This window comes from Sceloporus undulatus, chromosome 2 (genome assembly GCF_019175285.1).
Source record: "Sceloporus undulatus isolate JIND9_A2432 ecotype Alabama chromosome 2, SceUnd_v1.1, whole genome shotgun sequence".
Classification (NCBI taxonomy): Eukaryota; Metazoa; Chordata; class Lepidosauria; order Squamata; family Phrynosomatidae; genus Sceloporus; species Sceloporus undulatus.
This window is the reverse complement of record NC_056523.1, coordinates 220468606-220489043: the sequence shown is the minus strand read 5'-3', so window position 1 is coordinate 220489043 and position 20438 is coordinate 220468606. Positions and strand designations below refer to the sequence as shown.

The window sequence follows — 20438 nt, the reverse complement described above, 5'->3', positions numbered from 1 at the left end:
CTAAAATCTAAACAATAAAATCAAAAGGCATAAACTATTTTAACCAGCTTAAACAAAATGCAAACCTCAACTGAATAATGCCCATCATTAATATATATACTAAAGGCCATTCTAAAATAAAATGATTTTAACCTGGCACCAAAGAGAATACAGCTCTTGCACAAGACAAACCCCCCACAAGAAGGCATTCAAAAGTCAAGGCACCATCACTGAAAGGACATTTTGTGGATAAGTGCACGTTTTACACTTTGTGGGAACATAAGAAATGGCCTTCTCTGGGAATTGTAATGCCCTAGATATTAATGCCACTGTTCTAGATTCAGTGGTAAATTTTGGATTGGGGTTAAATTTTGAAATGCAGGCCTTCATCATGACTGTCCCTACTGTGACACCTGTAAAGGGAAACTTTTTAAAATGCCAGCAGTTCTGTTATGCATGTGCGTATTACAACATTTCTAACAGTTTTCATTCTACTGGGTGTCCAGGGAGACCCTATACTATGTGGTGACTAATTTTTCAAGGCCCACTTCATATTATCTCCCAGCACACTGGTATATTGCCAGCCCAACATTTGGGTTTTGATAGGTATGTGCTGAAGACTTGAAGACTTTGTATGTACAGCACCGTGTACATTTACAGCACTATAAACAACAACAACAATAATAATACTATTTGATTTTGCCCTGCTATAATTGTTGGTGATGCTTAGCAGGTTATTAAAAAAAACAAATAAGCCTCTAACTGATCTCTGCCCAGGAACAAAATCTTCCCTCAAGTTTGTTAATGCAGCTTGGCACAGACACCTTCCATCTAATCAGTGAACCAAAGGGCATTATACCTGACTGAGAAAAGTACATGATAAACTCTCACCTTTAACATTCATCACCTTTATTGGCAAAAATATCACCGAGGATTTTAATTCCAAGAAGCAACACAAAACATTTGCTAACAAATGGAACTTCTTCAGCAGAATTTATAGCTAAATAAATTGCTGAGCTATTAATTTTACAAAAACAAACAAAAACACCACAAGAAACATATAGTCAAAAACAAATTCTACATTCTTGGATAGCAATTCTTGTTCAGATGAGAAACTTTCATGTAACAGTGTTCATTTTAAAGATAATGAACACATGTTTGGTTAAGTAGTTTCCCATTGTGAAAATTGACATAGTGATAGCATCATCTGGTAAGGCTAGACTGCACAGGATTCTTTAGCTTGTTAGAATTGCATCTAGTTACTTCTGTAGATCAAAAATAGAAATTTGTTCTACCAAAGCTGAATCAAGGGTAGCCACGATACCTTTTGAATGGGTAATTCTTATTTAAATTGTACTAATATCATAGGTATTTCTAACTGCATGTTTGCATACCAATTGTGTGATACCAGTACTGGATGCCAGGAGACTTGGGGTGATGGTGCAGAGACTGGGCAAATTTACTAGACTACTTGGCACTTAGGTTGTGGTACACGAACACTAAAGCACACAAAGTGAAAACTATATTAGGTTTTTAATCAAATAACATAAAACTTTCATTCTGAAAACTGTACACAAGGTGTACACAAGAGAAGAGTTAGTGGAGCAAATTAGAGCATGAGCTGTGAATCACTAGGTGCAAGATTCAAATCCCAATCCTACTACAAACTCATAACACAGATTGTTGTAAAATAGTTGAATAACATGATCTTTCTATTCACAACAAGATCTGTGAAGCACAGACCAGGTCTGTCAGGCTTGGAAAATCTAGGCTGGAATGTCGCTAACTTTCTCTCTCTTTTCTAGATAACAAAGGACAACACATACATATAATCTAAGCAAGCTTCCTGGAAGAAGAGCAGAATGAAAATGTAATAAACAAATGAGTTCAAAAAGTAAAACCAACTGCTCACCAACACAGGCAAATGCTATGTGTAAATATATTCAAATATACTCATCCCTCCCCGTTTGCAGACTTGGAGTCCGTGGTCTCGCTCCATTGCAGACAGCAAGTGCAGAGGGACAAAATGGCACCCATGCCTGAGGCGTGTGCACAGTGGCACACATGGGAACTCAAACATTTGAATTTTTCCAGATTTGTGGTGGGATCTGGAAAGGATTCCCCATGAATCGGTAGGGAGGACTGTATTGCATACACATGTAATGTTTTTCTATGCCACTAGAAACTAGAGCTGTATTTATTAAGGCAAATCTTACAAAGTATGACCTGAAACTTCAAAATGAGGGTTTAAAGCATCTTCCAATAGTTTGACATAGTAAGTTATTATACACACATACACAAAACAGAGTAAAAAGTTATTTTGGTCATAGGAATGAGCTATTAAAATATTCATATCGAAACCTAAACTCAATTGTATATTAAATTATTAAGGAAATATGCCTCTCCACTTACATTTTTACAACAGAGGTAGAGTAGTCTTGAATAAGTCACACCACACCATGTGATATGTAAGAGGAAGAAAAATAATCAGAAACATGATCCAAAGTTAAGCACATTTAAGGTGCACTGATTTCAAGGAGTGTTAGCTGAACTTAATGAGACTAAAAAGTGCCTAATCTTGGCTTGACACAGCCCTAAAATACTTTTAGTACAAAAAGATTAAGTGCTTTTTTACTGTATGAAAGTTCTACAAATTGGGTTAAAGATGAACAAAATAAAAAACCCTGAATCTCTCTTTGTTGCTGCATGATTTACCAAAAAAAAAAAAAAAAAAAAAAAAACAGGTGAGTTACCAAATACTAACAGATGGTAAGACTCATTTTGTTTGCCAGTCAAACAGAAACTTGTATGTTGGAAAAGGGCCAGAGAAGCAATGCTGCATCACACTATGCTTCATTCTTTAGTTTATTTTATAGAAAAACATTTTAACAACCACCTGGATAATTTATATTAAACCTAGTATAGTCAATTGAGGAGGACATAAAAAGTAACAAACATTATTTAAAAAACACTGGTGATGCTGTAGCAAATTTTTCAATGCTAGGAAAGTGTTAAACTTGGGAACAAGCACCGGTTTCTGAAATCCTAGGTATAGTCTTGGATAGAGTCCTTAATACAGCATGACTCAATTGTGGTCTTTATCGAAACCCAGGCATCTGTGGTACAGGAGCTCCCCCTATTGGGACAGAGGAGGGAACCGTCATCAGCTGTCCATCATGCAATTTCTCATTCACCCGGAGTTCACATCCATCCTGAAGCATACGGATTGCTATTCGTGCAATGTTCTTAGAATCATCAAGCCCACTGTGAGGCCGTCCATCATAGTCCATTCCAAGCTTTTCAAGCATAGTTGATAGTTTAGTCTGGTTTCTGGGAATCTGACAAAAGAAATAATCCATACTGAAGTAGGAAGTGCTGGGAGAAAGAATCAACACACACACACACACACACACCCCTACCTATCTGCATTACTCATTTAAGCAAAATCAGGAAGGAAATCAGTCTCCAGACTGTACAGAACAAAATAGAAGCTGGAGTCATAGGGAAGATTTTACAGCACATTGAACAATGCACTTGCTCTGTTTTAACCTGAGTGTCTGCTAAAACAATACAGGAAATTATCTTTAATTAAATTCCCTTGAATATTTCTCTTCATTCTTCCCTGCTAGAATTGCAATGACCTCTCTTTGTGAGAATGAAGATGTTTTTTGAGTAGGTGAAGGAGTTCTGAGGGCAAGGAGTTTAGAGGTTATTAACTGACATGATTTTTTCACTCCTCTGTCGTCTTAGGTAGGAGTCTTTTCTATTTCATGCCTAGCTACTGCTACTCAGGAAATTAAGATTTAGATCAAAACCAAAGTTTTGCATTTTGAAACTATGGTATATATAACAAATCAGGAATGGAGACATTCACCCTCCAGTCACTTTAGACTTCAACTTCCAGAAAATTCAGCATGTTCAATAAGGAATTATAGTAAATATTGGCCTAAAATGCAAGGGTCAAGTAAGTCAGCTTCCAGCGCTTTGGGATGTGACATTTACATCACTCATGCTTGCAAAGAGGCCAGAAACCGCTCTGAGGCTGCACTAAGGGGGGGGGGGAGCCAGACCTTTAAGGAGCGGAAATAATCCACTTCTGCCAGCAGCTGGTTTAGGACTGCAGTGCCAGCCCAGTCACAGCTGGAACAGCAGAGGCTGCTCCTTCCAGGCTGTGTGCTTTGATCCTTCGTCCAAAACATCTTCAAGGCCAAAGGATCTATATAAACTTGCAATTAGGTTTCTTGCTCTACTTAACAAGGAAAATAAACTTTGGGCAGAAACAGAAAGGCATGAAGGGGCGCTTTTAAATCACTCCCACTGAAGACACCTCGGGACTGTGGCAACAATATGCCGCAGTCCCGAGGACACCATCCCCTGTGTTCCCAAATTGGAGAGGAAAAACCCTACTCCTTCTTGGGCTGGATTTGCATGGGCCAGGCGTAACTTTGGCACACCTTCCTTGCATCTTGGGGGCATGTGTCATCTAATCATCCCAAGCTGTATGGAAGCCGTCTTTTTCGGCCCGTCTGTATGGGCCCTTAGTGGACTTTGACTTTTTACATGTATTGACTGAATTTTTCAAGACAAATTTCCAAGACACAAACCTTGTAAAAGTTCCCATAGGATTTGCGAATATTGATCCACTTCTTAGCAAACGTAGGGTATCTCAGACGGTTCACACGACACTGGATATTTAAAAATTTACTCATATCCCAAGACCTTTAAAAAGGAAAAAGGAAGGATATTTTAGATCATTAAAACAATGGGTGTTTTAAAATTTACTTGTATCCAAAGACCTTTTGAAAATGGAAAATACATAATAATGTAGAGAGTGGGGCACCATTCCACTTGGTTGATTTTCCACTATTTTAAAAATCTTACTTCTTTTAACAATGTTGTGACCATTAACACCTGTGGTTTAATATTTTACAATTTTAATGGTGTTTTAATTTAGTTCATATGGAATCAATCATTGGAATTCTTGTTAAAATTAACAGAAAGTTATATGTAATCTTTCTTTTTAATATGGTTTTAAGTTATACCATGTCACGCTGGGTCTATTGACTTTAAATAAAGATTGAAACGAAAGGTGGAACAGAAAATGTTTAAAAATGAACAGATAAATGTGCAGAATTGCAATCTACGTAGAAACATCAGAAGGAGAAAGTATATGAGTGGTACCTATATTTTCAAATTGCTAGCAAATTTAGAGTTGATTTGAAATCTAAAGGTTTCAGTAAAGAAAACAATGACATAGATAAAGTATTGCTGGATAAAGGGGAAAAGCATTTATCTCAATATTATAAAATTCTTAAGGGAAGGAACCTGGAAAATGAAACTGTTAAACATAACATGATCAAATGGGCTCAGGACCTCCAGAACACTATCACAATGGATCACTGGGAAAGATCTTGGAGAGATACCAAAAAGTTTTCAATTTGTCAAAACTATAGAGAGAACTATATTAAGATATTTTATAGATGCTACATGACACCTAAAAAAATCAATAAATTGTACAAGACTGCAAGTAACTTATGCTGGAAATGTGGGAAAGAAGAGGGCTCCTTTTTCCATCTTTGGTGGAAATGTGAAATGGCAAAGAAGTTTTGGGGAAATATACACAGTTTAATGTTAAAAATTTTAAGAATAGACATCCCATTAGATCCCCGTATCTTTCTGTTAAACATGGTGTGTATAATAGACAATTCAGTGGTGAAGAAGATGTATTCTATTATTTTGTATATGGTAACCTTGGCGCAAATTATCTATGCCCAGGTCTGGAAACAGAAAAAGATGCCACAGACAGAAGAATGGATGATCAAATTAAGAGAGGCTAAGGAAATGGATATATTAACAGAAATTAACAAGGGGAAGGATGTAAAGAATGTGAATAAGAAATGGGAGTGTTTGGACTTATATTCTGGTTAATATTTGATAAATATATGTTTTGATATTGTTTTCCCTTTAAATGTTTGACTGGATGTATATTCTGAATGATATAGAATTATATAGAAATGAGATAGGTGCTAAGGAAATAGCATAAAAAACTAGTTCCTGTATTTCTTTTACAGAATAAGGTTAATTTTATGATATAATTGAGTAGATGAATTAAAGATAAAAGTTATGAAGAAAAAATAGGATATTTTAGTTCGATGGGATTCGAACAGGCTAAAGAAGCAAAGCTCCACAAGGGTGATGGAAGTATTGAAGAGTGATTATATCTTAGGTTTAAACACTTTACGTATTGTTATATGTATTATCTGTTTCTTTTGTATTGTGGTTTATATGTATGTCTGTATGCATATATTTGTTTGTGAAAATAAAAAATAAAAAAAAGAAGGAGAAAGTTTATGCTTATATACCATTCCCTAGGTACTGTAATTACCGAAGACAAAACTGAAAAATGTTCAAATCAAGCCCTCTGAACAAACCAATTGGATATACAGTGGGGTTTGTTTCCCAGACCCTCTGTAAATAACAAAATCATTGGATGCTCAAGCCCACTATATACAATGGCATAAAAATTGTGACCCTTATATAAAAAGACAAAAACAAGGACTGACTGTAACACTTATATATGAGTACTAACATGCATCCAATAGTTACAAATGATCATCACTGAGTACATCAGAAGCTAAATATCCACCAAGCAATGGATTTTATTCTAGGCAAATATTCCCACAACTGTATTCTTATCCAAATACCATATATATTAGGTCCCAAATGTGGATCACCTTTTAAATCAAATATAATATTGTACTTAGAAGTATCAGCTGCAGTATCTTATATGGATCAAAATTGCAGAAGCAGCTTCAGTACCAAAACTCTAATGCAAGAAATGCATTTGGTAATGCACATTCCTCAATGTGCTTAAAAAGTCAATGTTTCAGCACTGAACACATGCATAAATTTTATCTATTACATACCCATCAGTTAATATAGCATAACTATATCTGCTTCCTAGTTCTTTCTGTTTCATCCAATCTATAGCAGACCGTAGAACCTTTGGAAATTCATCTGCTTGGTCTACAAGCTCCTGGAAATATACGTATAATACAACTGATTAATAAAAATACAAGTATTATATACTCATGACCAAGTTGCTGTTCTTTGTTTGTTTGAAACAAGATTGAGAGACAAATACTGACATGATAAGAGTAATACAAATTGGGTATTACTTCCAAAAATGTATGAGTAAACAAAAAAAAATTATCTGCATTAGTTTATTACATGCAGTGAAAAGTATCTACTTTCAAAAACTTCCTGTACCACAACAGACTCTCAAGAAGCATCTATATCCTTATCCAGTATCTCTTAAGGCAGGAGGGGGACATATACCCCCATCAATGAGAACCACTCCAACTTCACACTTCCACACCTTGAAACATCTGTTCCATTATTTTTCTTCTCTCCCCTTCTTTCCTGCTCTCTCCCCTTCCTTCCTGCAGCTTCTCCTCTATAACCCACCCTAAAAGTAAATAGACTGGGGAGGCGGGGGAGAGAAGAGTCCCAATTCTCCTAAATTTAGTTGCTGTGTTTGTAGGGAAAAAGAAATGTTCATAGGCAACATTTGTTAACAATATAGGTGCATCTAGTATATGGGCTGGTGATTTTCCACCTATCTTAGGAATTCAATATAAATAATAACTTTAATAATTAAAATGTGTATTTGCTATTGAGCAACATAAATGAAAAGCAGGGACAGTTTCACATCTCCTAAATCATTATCTCACCAGCAGTTTTACAGCTGCCAGCTATATCTTTCAGTATGTGGCAGAAATGTGCCACTTCCTGAAATGGGGACTGCATTTGCCTCCCCCCCCCGAACAGGGATGTAGCCAAGGGGGGGAGGGTCCTTGGGGTCTGGACCCCCCTCCTTGCGTTAGATAAAATGAATGGTGCGTGCTGCTGCACCGCTGCACCCAAGCCCCATTATAATGGTGGCATTTAGTCTGGATACCCCCCCCTTCCCAAAATCCTGGCTATGTCCCTGCCGGGAACCTACAAGGAGCCCACCTCCCGGTGCACCAAATCTGTGACTGTTTCTGCCACAAAATCCCATGATACCTGCTTGGAATGGGGCTATTTTGCCTGATCTGTGGAAATGTTAACATCTAAAATACATACAATCATCTCCAAGTTCATAATCAATAATGAATTAATCAGTGCCAAGATAAGTAACAAAATCACTACGGACAACTTCAGAAGATTTGAGGATGTGAATTGTTAATTACACTGCCACTAAACTCCTAAGAATCCAAGTAGTTTTGGTGGTAATTTTATCACAAACTTTGTGTCTTTTATTCCAACAGTGAGTACTGAAGAAACAATAAAGTTACTTTACACATAATTGCACCATGAAAACACTTGGCCCATGTGTTCAATTTATCTGTCCAGGAGTCATGACAGCTCTGTCAATGAACTCTCATGTTTAGGGACATTCTAAAGTACACTCATCAGAAGGACTGCCCAGGCCTTCTATTTGGGTAAGGAAATGGCATTGATAATAAGTTCAATACTGTTCAGCAGTTGCACATTATATTGGAAGGGTTGTAGAGTTTGTTGAAAGTATCCATTAGGGAAGCTTGTTTATGAAAAGTTTGTCAACAAGAAAATAATCAGTGGCATCCAAGCAACCTCAAAAATGACTAAACAGGCTGAAAACCACATAAAAAACACATTTGCCACTGATTCAAACAAGTTAAATCTGAAAGGAGAGTCAGGAGATTCAGTCATGAGTGTACTTAAGGACAATATATCTATATGCCTAGTAAATGTTTGGGAATGGGTGTTAGCACCACACAGTCACAACCAAAATCCTTTAAAACTTTTTAGAAAAATGGGGAAACTGTGGCCCATGGCCAGTCTCAGAGACTTTATTGAAAATCACAGACCTTCATCAAAATACAACAACAACAAAAAACAAGTGATACCTTTATTGGTTCAACTAAAAAGCACAAAATTTATCATGAAAACTATATTATTAAAAATCACACAGAAGAAATGTTATGATGTTAGAGTAACAGGACTACATTTTGTCTTAAATGATACTTCTGTTGTCAGTTAAGATGACCTGGAGAGATATCCATGTAGGCAGAGGCAGTAAAAGTGAGGCAATAAAATTTCAAATGTTATTGATGCCCTTTGTCCCTGATCCCCAGAGGGCCAAGAAGGAGAGTTGCTGAAAATAGCAAACCATTCTTCCTGGAGTGACAGTTTACCCTTATTCCCTCCCCCAAAATGGTCTCACTGGAACTATCAATCTTCGTGCCTGAGGTGGATGGTGGGAGGCAGAGAGAATGCCTTTCTGTAATTCCCTCTCTCAGTTTTATAACTATCTGCTTCATTTATGCTCATGACTGTAACCAGATGCAAAAAACGTTACCTGAGAGATTCCTGTCAGATTAATGCAGAAATCTGAAAGCTGTGGATTAATCTCTGGTTTCACATATTGTTGAAATGTATCTTCCTATAAGATTAAATAAAAATATGTATCACTTGTCAGCTGTGCAGAAGCAATACAGAATATCCACTCTTTTATAACAGAGTAATGTTGAAACATTTTCATGCATCTACAGTATTAGGAAAGAGAAATCTTTTCACCCATGGTTTCATGCAGAAGACAGTCTCGTATCTTACACTTTAAGTTTCTGATGGTTCAAATGCAGTCTCAAGACCTTTACTGCAGTCCTCAGGGGACCATGTATATTTTCTCAGGGCCAATGTGCATTTTATTCCTAAATACGTATTTGTTCCTGTCCATCCTCCAGAGCAAACTGTATAATATATACATGTAAATAATGAAGATGAGAGCCAGTGTGGCATAGTGGTTTAAGCACTGGACTACGACTCTGGAGATGAGGATTCAAATCCCGACTCACCCATATACATCCACTGGGTGGCCTTGGGGAACCCACACTCTCTCAGACTCAGGGGAAAGCAATGCTACACACACAAACACACATGAAGAAACTTGCCAAGAAAACCGCATGATAGGGTCGCCATAAGTCAGAAACAACTTGAAGGCACACAATAATGAAGCTCAACCTTTTTATCACAAAGCTTAGAAGCAGCCTCAGGATGCTGTAATTTTGAGCAGAAGAGTGACAGAATAGGGTAGTTAACTTCTTTCCTCAGTGTCACTTTCCCACTCAAAAACCTTTCTCCTTATACTGCCTTCTTCCTGTGGGATTCCAGAATCCCTCTGCAAATTGACCCTTGGGGCAGGAATAAGATTAACCCTGTATCAGTTGGACAAAATTCCTTTAAACTGAAAAGCGAACACACATTAAACATTATTTTTAATGAATATAACTTTAATTTGAAAAGTTTGCTCTTATCTTCATTATTTAACACTTTGAATTTAAAATGCTGTCCTAACTTCTTGAAACAGTAACAGTGATGCCTAATTAAAGAGGAACATGACCACTTACTATTTCTAATGTCTGAGTGTTTAATAAGACAATAGGAAATTCAATTATTTCATGTGTAAATTCAAGTTGATTTCCTTCTTCACATGTTGCTTCAAAGTCAATAACACAGATGTAATCATAGTAATTCTCTGCATTTATGGATTGCTTCTGCATCAATTTTTCCTTCTTATAGTAGTTTTTCAACCTCTTTTTCAATACATCTTTTTCTCCTCTGTCAAAAGAAAAGAACATTTTAGTGCTTATGTTCACAATCTATCTATGTCAGAAGTTAACTCCAAAGTACCTAGTTAATGGAGGAAGGTACTGTTTTCCAGGCCATACACTGACTCTCCCTGAAAACATCAGTGTGGTCTCTGATAAATTCATCTAAATGAAATTAACATAATCTGCTTGGATGCACGAGAGCATAAAAGCTGTTCCTACTGAACAATTTTCCCTTGAGACAAAAATAAGAACCTTAAAACAAGACTGAAAACAATACTTTGATTCAAATAAACTGGAATAGGTCTATGGACAGGGAGTACACAATACAAATTGTGTAAATAATAGAAATAATACCAGTTAGAGACACAGCCTGGCAGGCTGGCATCCTTCTTAGCATTTACATATTCGCAAGACAGGTATCGATCCTGTAACTTTGGATTCATATTTATGGTCTTGCTCCAGTGCAATGACTGAAAGTGCTTCCCAGAAACTACCATATAAACCAGTCCAACTGAGGATTTTCTGAAGCTGTAGGGAGCAAGGTGGCAACTGAAGATGCTTCTAGTCCAATCCCAGCAACAAGGCACTTTGTGAGATCAACTAAGACAGTTCAAAAGCACCTCACTGTCACAAAGTGCCCCACTGCTGAGAGCAAGCTGAAAACTTCTTCACTCAGTGTCCTGATCCTCAGTGATTTGAAAAAATCACCACTGTCAAGAGGCGACAGGGTGATAAAGCACGTTTTGGGAGATTTGCAAGCATGACAATGCAACTCCATCATTGTAACTACATCTGATGGGGCAGATGCTATTTCTTGCAAACAGGAAGCATATAATAGTCCAATCTTGTAAAATACTCCATTGGGTCCTCACAGCTCCAAGCCTTCCATTAGTCACGTAACTTATTTTTAAAATGACTCTAATCAGGCTTGTTATTAATCCTTCCATTTTGATCCTCACTGTGTCTTACTAGCTGCCATTCCTCCTTCTTCCAATAGATTAGCCTTTCCTAAAAATTCATATGAAATTTCTTTTGTGATGAATTGGAGAATATAACTGCATTTACAATCTTATAGTGAAAATCATAGAATTAATAATGTAGAAAAAATGACAGATGGAGACGACCACATCATCAGTAGCTGTCAGAATTCAAATTCACTACCTCCTTTATATCCATTAAAGCCTTCAGGCCATTCCACTCTTATACTAAATTCATGGTTATTCACAACTTCTACTCCAGATTTGAAATGCTTTTAAATTAGCTGCTCACAGAAGATGCTAATATTGGTCTCAGCTTTACATATGTACAGTGGTACCCCGGGTACGAATTTATCGTCCGCCGCGCGTCGTAACCGAAAATCTTCGTAAGCCGAAAAAAAAAGCCCTAGCGCTAATAGCAAAGCCGCGATTTCGTGCGAAAAAGCGCCGAAAAGCACCAAAATTTTTCGTAACCCGAAATAACTTCGTAACCCGGAACAGTTTTTTCAATGGATTTTTTTTCAAACCCGGAAAATTTGTTAAGGCGGCGCCTTCTATCCCGGGGTGGTACACTTATTAGATCATGTTCTCAAAAAAAGGGAGACTTGACAAATGCTTACCTAGTTTCAAGCTTGCATTCAGCAAGTTTAGCTCTAAGTTCAGCTCTGCTCATTCTATTGATAAAGCCATTTGTCAGAGAAATCTCTTTGTAAACTGGGTCACTGAAGTCACTTGAATTGGACGTGGATTTCTTTTTATTATCATCTTGACAATCCAATCTACATCGCTGCTTACCTTTGCAGAAAGACTAGTTGATAAGATCAGAAGAGAGAGAGAGAGAGAGAGAGAGAGAAACACAAGATGATCAAAATGGATATAATCTTTCTCATCCTCAAAAGCTTAAAACAATAATTTTGCTCAACTTATATCTTGGTGTATAAGTTCAAAACTAAATACAGTAAACCAGGAATGGGCAGGCTCTCAAGCCCAGAGGGCCCCACTGCCCCACTTCTGACTCTTCTGGAGGGCCACAGTGTCCTGTTAGGTGACTGGAAGAGATGGCATGTCACCTCCTGTCAGCTTTCAGGATGATCCTGGGAGGTTTTGGTTTGTTTTAGAATGGAGAGCTGCACAAAAAGGCTTTAAAGGTTATTTCCTGTATTTTGGGGTGTCAAGTGATTTTTGGGGGCCAAAAAATGGGACAGTGGCTTCCAGGGCTTTGGGAGGGTTGAAGGTTTCAAGAACTGCACTGAATCCCCTGATGAGCTGCCTGTGTCTCATGGGCCACACAATTCTCACACAGTTGTCCAGGAGTTGACATGCTCAGAGGATTATTCTTAAAAACTCATAGATATGATTAGTATAGAACTGCTCTCTCTTGAAATTCATTTCATTCAACAACTGAAATTTTGAACAAAACATGTTTGGGGACTCCTAACTGTTTGGTCTCCTAATTAACCAAATACCCTACAGTACATCTTCCTAAACTCCCTGTGAAAAATATACTCGGGTGCAACTCCCAGGTCTATTGTCATCAGGGTATCAACTAAGGAGTCCTGCTGGTGCAATGGTTAAATGCTGCAACCATAAGGTTGTGAATTTAATCCCAGGGCTCCAAGGTTGACTCGGCCTTCCATCCTTTCATAAGTCGGTAAAATGAGTACCAAGCTTATTGGGGGCAATTGGCTTACAGACTGTAGATCACTTAGAGAGTGCTGAGTTAACTGAACAGTGGTATACAAATGTAAATGATATTACTATTGCTAATCAGAAAGCAAGCTGACCTGAATTCCTATTGTTCCTCTAAGAACAGCTTAATCTGTGAGAATTATTGATCTGCACAGGATGAAAACCTCATCTGCCTTTTCTTGGATATTGGCCCTGTACAAACGGGCAGGAAGGGGCAACGAGACGTCACCCCTTTCTGCCCCGGATTGGTGTTGCGGCAAAGGCACACCCCGGCATCGATCTGGCCTCTGCAGAGCACAAGAAAGAGCTTTTTTTCCGGCTCTTTTTTGTGCCACTGAAGAGGCGCCACTGTTTGGGCACTGCGCCAAAGGGACATCATCACTGTGTGCATTGTATGAATGGGTGCACGCAAAGATGGCACTTGGGCAGTGCAGGGAGGGTTGTGAGCATGAGGACGCTCAGCCCTCACCCCGCCCACAGACCGGTGCTTTTCGCCTGTTTGTACCAGGCCATTGTTTTGGTTAAATGCTTCCTCCTCAAGCCTGTTGCCTAATGCATTTGCTATTCACTTCCAAGAAATGGGCCCCACACTTTGGGAGAAGGTCTTGCCTGCTGCTGAAAGTGAATGGCACCAGCAAGTCAGCCACTAAAAATATACAAGTCTCAAGTCAAGTTGTGTTAGTATGTCATTTTTGCCAAGTCAAGTCCAAGTCAGGTCACTGAAGTGACTTGACTCTGATGTAAGTCCAAGTCCAAGACTTGAGGCTGCATCACTGCTATTTAGTAATACACAGACATACCTACAGGGTCAGTTTGGTAATAAGGTCAGGCACCGCAGTAGCAGCAGATGTACAATTGTCGTGGCTACTTTTGGTGACTGGTAGCAGGTCTGGATAAAGGATCCACACAAAGGCAGAGTGTGCCCAGGGTCCAGTGGTGGGAAAAGAGAACAGTATCTCCCACACAGGGACCATGGCACAAGGAGAGGTTACCCCAAATGGTGGCAGAGCAGTGAGATTTCCACCAAAGGATGTTACCCAGAGGTCACACAGAAGGGGGTTGGGGGCAAACAGTGGTGGATCTCTCACAACAGAGGTTCACTCAAATTGCCCTACATGACGTACATCACGGTATGAGGGGAAAGTGGAGACAGGACAGACAAATATAGTGCTTTGAAGCCACTGGAGGAAAGGCAGGCCGTAAAGGTACATCAATTAATAAAGGGTGACAGTTGGCTTTTCCACTGGGGTTTATGCCTTGGACAGCGATTCATTATTTGTTGTTGTTGTTGTGTGCCTCCTAGTCATTTTTTACTTATGGTGAACCTAAGGCGAACCATATCATTGGGTTTTCTTTGCAATGTTTGTTCAGAGGGAATTCACTGTGGCCATCCTCTGAGGCTGAGGGAGTATGACTTGGCCAGGGTCACCCAGTGGGTTTTTTTATGCTCGAGTGAGGAACTGAACCCTGATCTCCAGAATCACAGTCCAGTGTTCAAGCCACTACGCCATGCTGGCTCTACAGTGGTTCATGTTTACCCTGGGAACATTTACTTGGAAGTGCAATTAAAATGATACCATTTTAACTGTGTGGGCTCAATGCTGTGGGATTCTGAGATTTGTAGTTTTGTGAGGTGAGTAGTGGTAGTTTGAGTGTTGGGCTACAACTCTGGAGACCAAGGGTTCAATTCCCAGCTCAGCCATGAAACCCACTGGATTATTGCAGCTGTTCCAGAAAATCCAGTCAGGGAGAACCAGATGTGACAGAAAGTTTAGCAAGGTTTATTAGCCGGCTGGCTTCAGAGGAATATCTTCCACAGGTCTGAGGCCTGATCAACAGGTGACATCCCTTTTTGTAGGGATTCAAACAAAGAACTTCCCAGCTATATATTGATTGGTACATAGAATTAAGCATAGGTACATTTCGTCCAGTCATTAGTTACCAAAAAAAGGCATACATTTTGAAGCCCACATGGGTACCACCATCAATCCCCTTATCGGGACTGTTTTCACTCACTGTCTCAGCTTGGCAAATGCAGACATCTAGGCACCAATTGGGCAATAACAGGCCCTGAATGATATGAATAGCCATGGAAATGTCCCTTTGCCCTGTTCTGTTATTTATTACAAAAACAGCCCTTTTCCTTAATTCAGCTTCAGGCATTCTAGCTATAAAACACATTTGCTATTTTTCTATTTAATTTTGTTAATTTTTGTCCTCCTCAGGGTGACCTTGGGCAAGTCACACTCTCTCAGCCTCAGAGGAAGGCAATGGCAAACCTCCTCTGAACAAATCTTGCCTTAGGGCCCCTGTAAGTCAGAAATTACTCGAAGGCACACAGCAGCTTTTGTGAAACATTTACCTTTCTCTGGGGCCACAAACAAACTACCACTCCCAGAATCCCAGGCACTGAGTAACAGCAGTTAAAGCAGTGCCAAAATGGGTTATTTCTGCAAGTATGCATGCAGCCTGATTAATTTCAGAGCAGAAAACAAGATACGACGGAACTGCTCGACGGTCCAAAAACACACTGCGGAAACAGTCGAGTTTGAGGCTGCTGTAAGTGCCCTGGCTCAGTGCTAGGGAATCCTGGGGACTGTAGTTTATTGTGGCCCCAGAGCTCTCTTTATAGAGAAGGCTCAATGTCTCACAAAACCACAGTTCCCAGGATTCCCTAAGCATTCTGGGAACTGTAGTTTTGTGAGGCATTGAGAGAGAGAGAGAGAGCTCTGCTGCCACAATAAACTACAGTTCCAAGGATTCCTTAGTTTATTGTGGCACCAGAGCTCTCTGAGAAAACTACAGTTCCCATGATTCCCTAGCATTGAGCCAGGGCAGTTGAAGCGGCCTCAGAGTGGACCATTTCTGCAGTGTGCTTTGGACCAACGTTGTCGCCAACTCTTCCTTCTTGGAAGCATCCAGGGGGCTAGCTGCCTTGGATATTTGTTTCCCTTCTTGGAAAGGGAGCCGTCACCTCGCGGTGACGTCATCAGCAGCGTCGCCCGGCGGTGACGTCATCAGGCCGGAGGAAGGCGCCAGCTGAGCCAAAGTAGAGGCCCTCATCATGAAGCGGAAAGGCGAAGGGGAAGCCTTTCGCTTGAACGACTCACCGGCGCGGCTCCCGGCCCAGCCTCCGTCCCGGCCTCCTTGTCTCCTGAGGGCAACTCCGGCCTCCCAGGGACGTTCTCCTTCTGCTCCTCCATTCCTTTTCCTTCCATATACAGACAGAGACGGCGTTGAAAAAACAAGCCCCGCCCCCTCAATGGGCAAAACAGCGGCGGAGGGGGCGCGGCCTAATGTGGGAACGCCCCCAAGGCGACTGCAAGAGCAGTAAGGAGGAAGAGTGGGGTGCGCATGCGCAACGTGGCTGTTGTCGCGCGCCTTGTTCCCTCGCCCCTCCCCCTTAGCTGGCTTTTCCCGCCCGTTTTCTGAGGGAACGACGGTTGAGAAAGCGAGAGAGCGCGCTGTTTGGGGGCGTGTCCCTCTGGGGCTCCGTCCACCGCCAACCGTTTTGCCGCGCTTTAACTTTGTCAGGCTCAAGGCTATGGAATTCTGGGAGTTGGAGTTTGTTGTGGGGCACAGAGGGCCTTGAGCCTGACAAAGAGTTAAAGCGCGGCAAAACCGGGTTATTTCTCCAGTGTGGATGCAGCCATAGTGTCCCAAAAGTGGCAGAAGCACTTTGGGAAACCCAAAAGCTTGCATACTTTGTTGTTGAATTTCGTTCGTTCTTAACAAACGCCTGATAATCCCTGAAAGATTAGGGGTTTTTTTTTTGGTTTCCCCCTCCACAGATTCGCACTGTTGCCTTTTTTTTTAATTGCTGGGATGAGATTAAAGCAGGCCTGAACTCTAGTCCAAATAGACACATTCTGCAGAAATAAAAAACCAGTTCAAGATGGCTTTACCTGCCGTGGCTCAGTGCTAGGGAATCCTGGGAATTGTATTTTGTTGTGGCACCAGAGCTCTCTGACTGAGAAGACTAAATGTCTCACAAAACTACAGTTCCCAAAGCACACTGCAGAAATAATCCAGTTTGAGAAGGCATTAGCTGCCCTGGCTCAGTGCTAGGGAGTCCTGGGAATTGTAGTTTATTGTAGCACCAGAGCTCTCTGACAGAGAAGGCTAGACCACAAGTTGAACATGAGTCAACAGTGCGATGTGGCAGCTAAAAAGGCCAATGCGATTTTAGTCTGCATCAATAGAAGTATAGTGTCTAGATCAAGGGAAGTAATAGTGCCACTATATTCTGCTCTGGTCAGGCCCCACCTGGAATACTGTGTCCAGTTCTGGGCACCACAATTCAAAAAGGACATTGAGAAACTGGAGCGTGTCCAAAGGAGGGTGACTAAAATGTTGAAAGATCTAGAAACCTTGCCCTATGAGGAATGTCTTAGGGGGCTGGGGATGTTTAGCCTGGAGAAAAGAAGGCTAAGAGGTGATATGATAGCCCTGTTTAAATATTTGAAGGGATGTCATATTGAGGAGGGAGCAAGCTTGTTTTCTGCTGCTCCAGAGAACAGGACCTGGAGCAATGGATGCAAGCTCCAGGAAAAGAGATTCCACCTCAACATTAGAAGGAACTTCATGACAGTAAGGGCTGTTCCACAGTGGAACAAACTCATTCCTCGGAGTGTAGTGGAGTCTCCCTCCTTGGAGGTCTTCAAACAGAGGCTGGTTGGCCATCTGTCGGGGATGCTTTGGTTTGGATTTCCTGCATGGCAGGGGGTTGGACTGGATGGCCCTTGTGGTGTCTTCCAACTCTGTGATTCTATGATTCTCACAAAGCTACAGTTCCCAGGATTCCCTAGCATTGAGTCAGGACAGTCTCAGAGTGGATTATTTCTGCAGTGTGTTTTGGAACTTTCTGTCTAGAATCCCTTTAGGGGATTTTGGACTTCAGCTCCCAGAATCCCAGACTATTAGCCAACATGGCTGAGGCTTCTGGGAGCTGAAGTCCAAAATCTTTTAAAGGGCACACTTTGGGAGCCACTGACTAAGGCTGTTGTTCTTTGGACACATCATAAGATGGCAAGAGTCATTAGAAAATATGATAATGCTGGGAAAAGCTGAAGGCAGTAGGAAAAGAGGAAGGATGCCTTACAAATTGATGGAGTCAGTCAAGAAAACCACTGCCATGAGCTGGTTATGACTCCTTTTGGAGATCTTTAACTGACATGATGGCAATTTAATGACACAGAAAATAAAATTATGACTATGTGAATATTTGTCCTTGCCTTTTTAAGTTGGCTGATCATGGTTCCCTACCATAAATTTGGAAGAGACTGCAAGGGCCATCCAGTCCAACCCCCTTCTGCCATGCAGGAACTCACAATCAAAGCACCCCTGACAAATGGCCCTCCAGGCTCTGTTTAAAAACCTCCAAGACTCCACCACTCCCTGAGGGAGTGTCTAACAACAGTGAAGTCAAAGGCTTTCATGGTCGGCATCCATAGTTTTTTGTGGGTTTTTCAGGCTATGTGGCCATGTAGCTGAATAAAAACAAGTTGGATAAAATACAATAATGTAGAATAAAAACAAACTGAAACATGAGGGGCATGGAGGAAATCAAAAGGGGGGGGTTAATAACAATAACAATTAAATAATTAAAACTTTTATTTATACCCCACTTTTTCTTAAAGCAATCAAAGTGGCTTACAACACTAAAAAATACAACCATACTGTATATACAATGTAATACAGTGCACCCGCACCATACGCGGGCGCGCCATACACGGCCTTGAGCATACGCGCTAAAACCACGGTGCGCGCACAGGGCGGAAGGGGCAGCGCATCCCTTTCAATTGAATGGGTGCATGCGCTTGTTGTGCCCTGCGTGCGCCTGCGCCGCTGCGCACGAGCCCCATTGTTTCCAATGGGGCTCGAGCATAGGCGGAATTCGCCTTACATGGAGGGATACGGAACGGATCCCCCGCGTAAGGCGAGGACGCACTGTATGTAATAAAGTTTATTCGGTCATTGACCAGCAAAATATATACAAAGTATACCCCCCTTAAAATAAAATTAAACAATATAAGAGTAAGATTACATAAACAATTTACTGTATGTATAATATATGTGGGGGGGAATCACTACATGGCTGAGCAATTTATTCTGGGAAGGCCTGCCGGAAGAGATCCGTCTTGACAGCTTTCTTGAAGCTGTTGGTAATTTGATGAATAATAATAATAATAATAATAATAATAAAATACACTCATCCCTCCATATTTGTGGATTTAGTATTTGTGGATTTGGTTATTTACAGATTTGATTCATATGTTCTCTCTAGTAATATCTAGGTCCTCCTTGAGTGCAACTCTATGGTCAATTTCAACTAAAAGTTGCATTGAAAGACCTAGAGGTTCCTAGAGAGGACATGCTACTAGGCATCTGTAGCTCCTCCAGCACAACTCTATGGTCAATGTCTGGCAAATGTTTACCACAGAGTTGAACTGGAGGACCTAGAGATTCCTAGAGAGGTGTTCTCTCAGGTAAAAATGTGGTGCTTTTGTTATTTGCAGTTTTTCCACATTCACGGGGGTCCCTTACCCTTACGAAAATGGAGGGACAAGTGTAATAATAATAATAATTATTATTATTATTATTATTATTTATTTCTACTCCGCCTCTCCAAGAGCATTGAAGCTGTTTATATCAACAAAATCCATATAATACAATAGAACAAAATCCCACAATCCTCCTCCCTCCCTCCTTAACCCCAAATCAACAGCAATAAGTACAAACATAACAATAACTATAATAAAATACAATTGAGATCATTAACCCAGTTTGGCACTACTGTGGCTATTAGGGTTGCCATAGCGCCAGACCTCAAAACCGGGGAAAATGTAGGACAAAATTTTCAAATGTAGGACACACAAAATGTGTCCTACATTTGAAAATATGTCCTACATTTTCCCTGGCGATCGCGGCGGGGAGCGGAGGCCAAGCGGCGAGGGAAAGCCTCCACTTAAGGAGGCTTTCCCTCCCCGCCTGGGCCCCGGGCCTCGCCGCGATCGGAGGCCAGGATCGGGGCCTCTCCTCCTTCCTGGCCCTGGCTGGCACCAGGAAGGAGGGGAGGAGGCCGCCGGCAATCGCGGGGCCCTCCCCTCGTTCCTGGCCCCAGTGGAGGCCAGGAAGGAGGGAGGAAGCCGGCGGC

At 40.8% G+C, this 20438-nt stretch overlaps 2 protein-coding genes across 3 annotated transcripts in view; one reads left to right on the top strand and one right to left on the bottom strand.

Moving 5' to 3' along the window:
* Positions 1-20438, top strand: part of GTF2E2 (general transcription factor IIE subunit 2) — a 333455-nt gene that overhangs the window by 52807 nt on the left and 260210 nt on the right. The window lies entirely within an intron of this gene.
* ERI1 (exoribonuclease 1) lies at positions 872-16552 on the bottom strand. 2 transcript variants are annotated; one of them, XM_042449403.1, is made up of 7 exons: positions 16393-16552; positions 12389-12401; positions 10413-10623; positions 9365-9448; positions 6906-7015; positions 4584-4698; positions 872-3317 (listed from the first exon to the last, which is right to left on the bottom strand). In XM_042449403.1, the coding sequence occupies exons 3-7, from the start codon at positions 10563-10565 to the stop codon at positions 3078-3080; spliced, it is 702 nt and encodes a 233-aa protein (XP_042305337.1). In that variant the 5' UTR covers positions 10566-10623; positions 12389-12401; positions 16393-16552; the 3' UTR covers positions 872-3077. The 2 variants fall into 2 exon arrangements, with proteins under 2 accessions (XP_042305337.1, XP_042305336.1); XM_042449402.1 differs by having other exon boundaries at positions 12214-12401; positions 16393-16551.